The sequence below is a fragment of the Palaemon carinicauda genome, chromosome 41 (assembly GCF_036898095.1).
Source record: "Palaemon carinicauda isolate YSFRI2023 chromosome 41, ASM3689809v2, whole genome shotgun sequence".
NCBI lineage: Eukaryota > Metazoa > Arthropoda > Malacostraca > Decapoda > Palaemonidae > Palaemon > Palaemon carinicauda.
Genome location: NC_090765.1, coordinates 20,266,536 through 20,276,581, shown reverse-complemented (window position 1 = coordinate 20,276,581; position 10,046 = coordinate 20,266,536). Strand labels below are relative to the sequence as shown.

General features: G+C 35.6%; 1 protein-coding gene across 3 annotated transcripts in view; it reads right to left on the bottom strand.

Annotated features, from left to right (window-relative positions):
* Positions 1 to 278: 278 nt before the first annotated feature.
* The window catches only part of LOC137632275 (fatty acid hydroxylase domain-containing protein 2-like), a 26,245-nt gene continuing 16,477 nt past the window's right edge, over positions 279 to 10,046 (bottom strand). For 2 of the 3 annotated variants that reach the window (XM_068364170.1, XM_068364169.1), the window contains exons 3-7: positions 6,420 to 6,523; positions 5,858 to 6,003; positions 4,201 to 4,382; positions 1,507 to 1,779; positions 279 to 1,005 (exon numbers count right to left, since the gene is read on the bottom strand). In XM_068364170.1, the coding sequence (XP_068220271.1) occupies positions 831 to 1,005; positions 1,507 to 1,779; positions 4,201 to 4,382; positions 5,858 to 6,003; positions 6,420 to 6,523 (880 nt within the window). In that variant the 3' untranslated portion in view covers positions 279 to 830. The remainder of the gene's footprint in view (positions 1,006 to 1,506; positions 1,780 to 4,200; positions 4,383 to 5,857; positions 6,004 to 6,419; positions 6,524 to 10,046) is intronic. The other variant, XM_068364168.1, reaches the window with a different exon arrangement.

Genomic DNA, 10,046 nt, shown 5'->3' with positions numbered 1-10,046 from the left:
GTAGTTTTAGGATTGATATACCTCCCGTATAGATATCATCAATTGTTGTAAAATAAGATTTCTCTATTTCCTGTCTTTGAAGGGCTTTCATTACTAATGAAGATTCCACAGGATCAAAAGCTTTCTCTTAGTCTATAAATGCCATACATGGTGGTTTGTCAAACTCTGTTGATTAGCTAGTTAATTACATATATATGGTCAGTTGTTGGGTACCGCAGCTAAAACCTGCCTGCTCTCTGGTTTTTCATATTCATATATAATTTTTTTTTTCTTACTTATAATGAGGTACATAAGTACGTTGCCATATACAAAAATACAGTTTTGCAATTTTTAACATTGACGTGATAACTTATATTGAAAGAAAAGTATACTTCTGTTGCAAGCTTTTTTCTCTCATGTTCAAGTAATTAAAATGTAAGCAATACCTTTTCTAATTAAGTTTTCTAATTTACCTTTCTCCATAATAATTATTCGCCCATGAATAATCTAATATACTACAACTAAATAGTCATGGCTGCATATATTTACACAGTTTACACACATCTAAATAAAAAGGACAATTGGCAAAAGTTCAAGAAAACAACCAAGAAAAAATATTAGTTTGCAACAAGTATTGATATCCTTATGATTAATGACTTTACCAGTTGTACACGAAACATGATAGGTTATGTTTGTTCTTTATTTTTAAGGTATTCATGTTATTGTAAATTCAATATTTTCCCATTCAAATAAATTTAACTGAAAATTATCATGTCTGAGCTAAAAACTAATTGAGCTTAAGAGCTAAAACTCATAACTCCTCAGATGAACTCATTAACGTTTGCAAAGCATCACTCTTGCTTTCCATTAATGGTTTTAACATAAGGTACGTCTGGGAACACCTGTCGAGGAGGGGTGAGTGAGAGCATGGTGACATGTCTGTTGTAACTCTTGGAAGCCCTGAATTTGTCGTCTGTGCCATGGAGGTGGTCCAGGATGCCAAGGACACCGTAGCATTGGTTGAATCTGAAGGGAAAAAAGATATATAAGGAATAAGGTAGTAGGTAGGCCAAGGCACAAACCAACCATTGAAATACTACCGCTAGTGTGTCATTGGATCCTTTGGCCATGTAGTACTACGATAATATTTTGACATACGAGCGCCACAACATACGAGTATTTTGATATCCAAGCAAACCCCCGAGCAAATTTTTCCATTGAGATACGAGCACAGTATGTATCCTTTTAAGATTTCTTATGGAAAGGTAGACAATGTTTGATGTCAAACCTCTAAATTGATTAGCAAAGAAAATGAGAAATTTATTATTAGCACGTATTTCATTGCCCTGGTTAAAAAGCACCATCATAAAAATGGCACTATAAATAGCTAATTATTGTTAAAAGAAATGCAATAAAGACAGTTTTATTGATAAATATACTTCCCTTGCTAGTGTTTACTGCTGGAAAATCGTAACACAGCAAAGATATTTCTTAAAATCTCATCGGGAAAAATATTGAAAAACTTACTTCAGGTGATGAAAATCATGAAATTCTGGGGAAATAGAGAAAGGAAGATGATATCCACTGTGAACAACGACGGTACTGAACACCGCCAGAGATGACCACAGCAAGAACGTGGCCGGGTGGGACCCAAGTATCAGTGGACCCGCAATGACTGGCGCCATGTTGGAAAGGATGTGCTCAAGGGGGTGAGCGTAGAGTGCCGTGACGGAGATGGGGCTTTGCCATTCGTGGTGGATCTTGTGGAAGTGTTTGTAAAGGCTCTTGTGGTGGAACAACCTGTCAATCAGCGACAATGTCAGATTTTTTTTTTTCGATATGAAAACTATGAAATTATAGGTCTTAGTTTTGAAATTTTTTTGCCCTAGGATAATGGTCTAAGTCGTGATGTTTAATAAGTATCTAGAATTAGAGAATACGTATTTTTGACTTGTTTTTAACAGAAAATAATGAATTGATTATGGAAGAGGACCAATTTTGAGTTCTCCATATTTTCCCCTTAATTTAGAAATTATCCATCTAAATTTGTTTTAATTGAAAGGGCCCCCAACAAAAAGACCAGCGTGTGATATTTTTCTTAACAGTACGTTTTAGTATTACAAGGATACACCGTAACCTAATCTAGTCTAAGGTACCACGTCATATCTAGGAATGGGGAAAGACTTCACTTCCCATGAACTCCCTTAAGGAGGCACCCTAACAATCCCTGACCTAATCCAATCTATAAGGAAGACCTATCTTACCTAGCTAAAGCTGGTTCATCTACCTTGTACCCCCTATATCAAATTAGGCTACTTTGACTCTATTAGCAATTTTTCTTTCAACTAAAAGCTGTCAGAAGGAAACATGTTTTTTTTTAGCTGATGGGAAAGGTGGGTGAAAGAAGAGTGATGGCAGTATGTTAGCTAGCCATGGTAGAGAATAGTTTGGAAAATTAAGTATTATAAGAGTATATAAAGTGTGGTTTAGTCACAATTTATTTATATAAAGGTACATTTTCTTATTATGGTTTTAAAATTAGCATAAGACAATAGTTTTTTGTTTTTCTTTTCCATTTTGATTTCTGGAATTCTTGGCTAACGACGTAGTATTTTCTGATGTTGAAATTGATCCTTGTGGATTTTGCAAAACTTGAATAGACCTGGTAGACTTTGTAGTTAGACTTGTATTTCTCATGCTAATTGTTGCAAATTACTTATATATCCTGATGGAGGAATTGCTGAGTTTGAGTTCATTTCCGGAGTCTGAAATCTTTTATCTGATTACTTGTCTTCTGATCTTTCTTCTGTGTTCTCTTCATATTGTGTGGAATCCTGCATATTCTGAAATGCTTAAAAATTCACCTGCTCTGTTTATACGAAACCTAGAAAAATGCTATAAGAATTTTTTGGTTTCTTTATTTTTGTTTATATAACTTAAATAATTCCCAAATTCCACAATATTACGTATCTGTTCCCCTCCATGGGGCTTTCTGCATCATTTATCGTTCCATCATAGAAATGCATTGTTGAGTAATTGTTATCTACTAATATGCCGTTTATTATTGAGGGGTAGAATCTTCTATATATTTGTTATTATAGCAATTTTTGTCTTTTGTATATAGTTTAGAAGGTTATTTACATTAGTCTGACGGGTCTCCATATTGATAGCTATTACTTCGGCGTAACTTGCACCGTTGTTTGTAGTAGATTTTACATGTCTGTTCGCCTTCATTTCTTGCATTTTCTGTTTGATTATAAATTTATCTCACTGGCCATTTGCTGCTGAAGATCTATGTTGTTGTTTGCAGTTTGACACATATCTTTGTATTTTCTGTTCATTCCTTTTATGTATTGTCATATGATGAGCATTCAGAGCATATTTTGAGGTTTTTATCTTTAGAACATTCCTTATACAGATGCTCATAAGATTAGCATTTATAGCAAAAAGACAATTTCCCAAACATATCTTATTCAATATATTGACTTGGGATGTATTGTTAGGCCATGGAGAGGTCTCCTATGGCTCATTTTGCCATTTACGGTGTTTCACACTATTTTCATGTGAGAATTATTTGGGATTTTTATCACATCATCCATTTTAGCTCAATCATTTTTCATCTCGATGGTTTCTTTAAAGTTTTTCTTCTCTGTATTTTGCCGTTGTTGTGTCTAGATGGTTTGTTACAATAGTTTTCAAAGTGTTATATTTTGGTGGTTCAATTACTTTAAACTATTAATTTAGTAAAACAGTTTTGTTCTCCTGCCTTAAGATTTCATCCGAGTCATCTTCGTCTACTTTAACGAATAATGCTGAGATTACGTGGGTTACTTCGTGAAATCTGACACTAATGTTACCTATCATCTCAAAGCTTGAGACGTCCTCTTGGCTAGAGGCCTGGGACTGTGGCCATATCTTAATTTTTCATTTGGCATCATCGTGTTCATTTTTCTTCAAGTTTTTATCGCAAAGAAAGGTGACACACAAACCTAGCAATGATGCCACTGAAAAGAAGGCCAGAACGATGCCAGTGGCCTCCAACTTCGAGCATTACTAGCAACCTCGGAAATACGTTCTACATGTACGGGTGTTGGATGCAGACTGGCATGTTAGGTAACTTAGATTGATCTATAAAAAGTTCACAGTACTTAAGAATGTATAAACGGAATTATTTATTTCCAAAGAGTACTTCTTAAGACTATATACAAAAGCATTACTTACCTGTGAGAGTAATAAAACCCAATTTCCTCAATGAGAACGCACATTGCTAATTCAAATAAGAACCAGTGGAACGTTGGCAGTTGGGGGGATGTGTCGTAGCCACGCAGACTTCCAAGATGATAAACCAGCATGGAAAAGGCTACGCCAACTACCAGTTGGTTGAACTGTACCACAAGGATACACTGGAAAACAGAGATTAATTGTTTAAAAACTTTCACAAATAGAAAAAAAAATTAATTATCAAGGTTTAGGGAAACTGGGAGCTAGTTGAAAATCTGCAATGATATCTGAAATTAGAAAGAAGCTTAGCTTACTTGCAATTTTTTTGACATCTCGGCATTTTTTTTCTTTTTTTTTATTTATTTCTTTTTTTTTTTTGATATCTCAATAGTTTCCCTTTTATATGAATTAAACCCTTAACATATACTTAAGAATATGTTTTCTTGAATGACGCTATATTTTTTTTTTTTCAATCTAAATTGGATGTCCGATAATTATATAAGAAAAGAAAATTCAAGTTTAATCTCTATTATTTTATATTACGTTTTTCTATATATTTTTTCCGCAAAGCAAAGTAGGTTGAAGTTTGTTCTTTTGTGAGTAAAAAAGCTTAAAGATCTTATTCTGTCCATTGGAAATAACATGGGTTTGTTTAAATGCGGCCTCTAAGAGGGAAATTTTGCTAGTGAAGAGCACTCGATTTTTAATCAAACTTTTAACGCTGTACTATCGTAAACTTTTAATCAAGATGCTTTTAGGTTATTAATATGTTTAGAGGTTGGTCTTAGGTGTTCTTCAAGTGACATTATCGCTCCTTTCAGCTATACGATAATATATTACTTTGTAATCTCGCATCCACCGTCTGAAGATTTGTAGCTTGAACGTTATGTACATTTATTTATCCCTTATTTTCTACTTATAAACCTAGGGATTCCGGTGCTTTGAATGTTTTGAGTTCTTGTTATGAAGAGTAGATCTAACATCAGAAAAAGGCAACATCTGCCTTGTTACTGAATGAAGCATTCAATTTCCTTTAATTTTTGGTTATTTTCACGAGAAATGGTGCATGAATTCACAATAACACAAAACCACTGTTCCCATATCATTTCTTCCTTCTTGTAGTTCAACCTATTTTAGATTTTACATTACTATGAAACAGTCTCCAATAGATTTAGTAGATTTTATAACAAAGCTCTCAGAAGGATATTAGGAGTTAGATGGCAGGACAGGATTAGAAATGAAACTATAAGAGAGATTACTCGAGTGCCATATGTGGATGAGATCATGATGAGGAGTAGATGGAGATGGTTTAGGCATGCTCTTCGCACTCCCCAAGAAAAATTAGTACACCAAACGTTCAGCTGGGCTGCACAAGGCACTAGAAGAGTTGGAAGACCCAGGCCTACATGGGTGAGGACTATGAAGCGCGAAGTAGATGATGAATGGAGAAGTATTGAATTAAAAGCCCAAGACAGAGACGACTGGCGAAATCTAACCAAGGCCTTTTGCGTCAATAGGCGTAGGAGATGATGATGTTCAACAACGGGGTTTTCTTACACTTGCACTCTGGTGCTGTATGGTATAAACGACTTCAGTTCTGGGCCATATAGCCCAAATTCTGTACATTCACTCATACACACCTTGTAGTCATAAATACCTTAATGAGTTTTTGCGTTGAAACAGGTTCATTGGTGCCAGGTTGTACTTTATAAGGCCTGATAAATGCTGGAATTCCTGTGACATCCATGAAAGTGTAAACAGCACCAGACACCCAATACACGGTGTAGGTGGCTAGCGTTCCTCCTGTTAAATGTATGATAGAGACAATTACTGTATATTTTGATAGAGGTTAACAATGTATTTCATGGATATCGTTTTAAATAGAATTAGATTCAAATATCCCTCTCCCCAGATGAATAGGCTACCAGTTTAAGATCCTTTGCTAAATCACAAATTAAAAAAAAAAAAAAAAAATCCGTTCCTTCCGTAATAGTAAATAAGACTAAGTTTTCATTTAGATGTTTACCTAAAACATTCATGTGAATTTTTTTGCCATTTTAGAGTACCGAATTACGTAGCTAAGTTACTGGTTTTAGATGCCAAATTATTTAACGGGAAAACCATATTGATATACTTTATATGCTAGGCGATCTTGAACTGTCTGTACTTCCAGAAGAGAATGAATTGCAAATGCCATATAGGATGTTTATTAATCTTACCATAAACAAGGATATTGAAGTCATCATTTCCAAAAAAGGCTGTAAATTTGTCCCAATGAAGTTGCCAGAAGTTCCCAGACGCTCCCCAGAAGTGTTGAAGGTGACTTCAGAAAATAGGAAAATGTAATGGTTAATAATATTAATATAATACTAGGAGACATATAATTAGCACCAAGAATTACCCTAGTTGATCTTCACTATCAAATAACGCATAAATATACTGTTCATTTCCTCTCTACACTATATATATATATATATATATATATATATATATATATATATATATATATATATATATATATATATATATATATATATATATATATATATATGTGTGTGTATGGTGCAAACAAGTACAATGTCGTACTTCCCGGTTATCTTGAACTCTTCTTCTTCTTCTTCTTCTTCTTCTTCTTCTTCTTCTTCTTCTTCTTCTTCTTCTTCTTCTTCTTCTTCTTCTTCTTCTTTTTTTTTTTTTTTTTTTTTTTTAGTGACCAAGTCCACAGATGATGGACGAAAGCTCTAAACGTTATTTGTAATATCTACAAATATACACCAAGTTTTCAAACACGTCTTACATCATTGTGGAACCTTTTCAATATATATATAATATATATATAATATATATATATATATATATATATATATATATATATATATATAAATATATATATATATATATATATATATATATATATATATTATGGTAACTTTTTCAGTTAGCATCCAACCTATGATACAAACCTTGGTACAATATTTCTATTGGTTTCTAGTTTACGAGAAAGGGGGAGGACAAACGCCATTTATAAGAAGTTTAGATAGAAGCTCCTCGTAACAGCTCTGAAAATGCTTTGTAAATGTCCAGAGCAATGACAAAATATTAGATGCTTGCATTTTTATTTTATTTTTTTATTTTATTTTTATATTTTCATTTTTTTTTTAAATAAAGGATACCCTCCTCGTGCAGGAAAATTTTCCTTTATTCTTGAACACTTTTTTAAGGTATTTAAATAACTAATATCTTCCTAGTGCATGAATATCTCGCCTCCCCTCAAATTACAGAAGATTAGAAATTTTACAATCGTTCAACTGTCTGTCATCCTCCATTCTATCAAGTGGCTCATCCATATTAAAACTCTCTGACCCATCTTTTCACGGATGATAAGCATTTTACCATATATCTATCATTTCTTTATCTTTCTTATTCTTTGATATATTACGCAATCACTTAACAGGTTTTTCCTTTTCCTTCATTCTCACTCAACACCCAGGCTTCACTTCTACGTGGATGAGTAATTTTAACAATTATATGATACACTCCAACTCTTTTCTTCAAAATCTTCCTTCACAACGTCCAAACTTTTGTTCTTCTTCTATTGGGAGGTATTCATAAAAATTAAGGATATCATTGTAAGCATAAGGTAGAAGTACAAGGTAATTCTCTGAAGCAAAAGGTAGAAGTATATGCAAATCTTTCTTCCCATATTCATAATGATTACCTTTTACTTGCGAGGATATCCTCCAAGCTGAAGTAAAAGTTTACTCGTGTTTCGGGAGCGCTTAGTTACATGTTGGAACTTGTAAGATTTCATTTGTGCTGTCAAGATAAGAAAGAGTTTAGTATTTATAATACGTATTTAATGCCCTGTTTTTACTTGTATTTAATTAAGTTTACGCATCAGAAAGAACACAGACGCCGCTGTACCTTCCCCAAAGCCTCGCTGGCGACATCTATCCCCCACCCCTTGCATTAGAAGTTCTTTGACCTCTTTTTAGCTCCCCCACCCCTTGCATTAGAAGTTCTTTGACCTCTTTTTAGCTCCCCCACCTCTTGCATTAGAAGTTCTTTGACCTCTTTTTAGCTCCCCCACCCCTTGCATTAGAAGTTCTTTGACCTCCTTTTAGCTCCCCCACCCCTTGCATTAGATGTTCTTTGACCTCTTTTTAACTCCCACACCCCTTGCATTAGAAGTTCTTTGTCCTCTTTTTAGCTTCCCCATCCCTTGCCCTAGAAGTTCTTTGACCTCTTTTTAGCTTCCCCATCCCTTGCATTAGAAGTTCTTTGACCTCTTTTTAGCTCCCCCACCCCTTGCATTAGAAGTTCTTTGACCTCTTTTTAGCTCCCCCACCCCTTGCATTAGAAGTTCTATGTCCTCTTTTTAACTCCCACACCCTTGCATTAGAAGTTCTTTGACCTCTTTTTAGCTTCCCCATCCCTTGCATTAGAAGTTCTTTGACCTCTTTTTAGCTTCCCCATCCCTTGCATTAGAAATTCTTTGACCTCTTTTTAGCTTCCCCACCCCTTGCATTAGAAGTTCTTTGACCTCTTTTTAGCTTCCCCACTTGCATTAGAAGTTCTTCGACCTCTTTTTAACTCCCACACCCCTTGCATTAGAAGTTCTTTGACCTCTTTTTAGCTTCCCCATCCCTTGCATTAGAAGTTCTTTGACCTCTTTTTAGCTTCCCCATCCCTTGCATTAGAAGTTCTTTGACCTCTTTAGCTCCCCCACCCCTTGCATCAGAAGTTCTCTGACCTCTTTTTAGCTTCCCCACCCCTTGCATTAGAAGTTCTTTGACCTCTTTTTAACTCCCAAACCCCTTGCATTAGAAGTTCTTTGACCTCTTTTTAGCTCCCACACCCCTTGCATTAGAAGTTCTTTGACCTCTTTTTAGCTTCCCCATCCCTTGCATCAGAAGTTCTTTGACCTCTTTTTAGCTTCCCCACCCCTTGCATTAGAAGTTCTTTGACCTCTTTTTTAGCTCCTACACCCATTGCATTAGAAGTTCATTGACCTCTTTTTAGCTTCCCCACCCCTTGCATTAGAAGTTCTTTGACCTCTTTTTAGCTCCCCCACCCATTGCATTAGAAATTCTTTGACCTCTTTTTAGCTTCCCCACCCCTTGCATTAGAAGTTCTTTGACCTCTTTTTAGCTTCCCTACCCCTTGCATTAGAAGTTCTTTGACCTCTTTTTAACTCCCACACCCCTTGCATTAGAAGTTCTTTGTCCTCTTTTTAACTCCCACACCCCTTGCATTAGAATTTCTTTGACCTCTTTTTAGCTCCCCCACCTCTTGCATTAGAAGTTCTTTGACCTCTTTTTAGCTCCCCCACTCCTTGCATTAGAAGTTCTTTGACCTCTTTTTAGCTCCCCCACCCCTTGCATTAGAAGTTCTTTGACTTCTTTTTAGCTCCCACCCCCCTTGTATGAGAAGTTCTTTGACCTCTTTTTAGCTCCCCCACCCCTTGCATTAAAAGTTCTTTGACCTATTTTTAGCTCCCCCACCCGTTGCATAAGAAGTTCTATGACCTCTTTTTAGCTCCCACACCCCTTGCATTAGAAGTTCTTTGACCTCTTTTTAGCTCCCACACCCCTTGCATTAGAAGTTCTTTGACCTCTTTTTAGCTCCCCCATCCCTTGCATTAGAAGTTCTTCGACCTCTTTTTAGCGCTCCCACACCCCTTATATTAGAAGTTCTTTGACCTCTCTTTAGCTCCCGCACCCCTTGCATTAGAAGTTCTTTGACCTCTTTTTAGCTCCCCCACCCCTTGCATTAGAAGTTCTTTGACCTCTTTTTAGCTCCCCCACCCCTTGCATTAGAAGTTCTTCGACCTCTTTTTTAGCTCC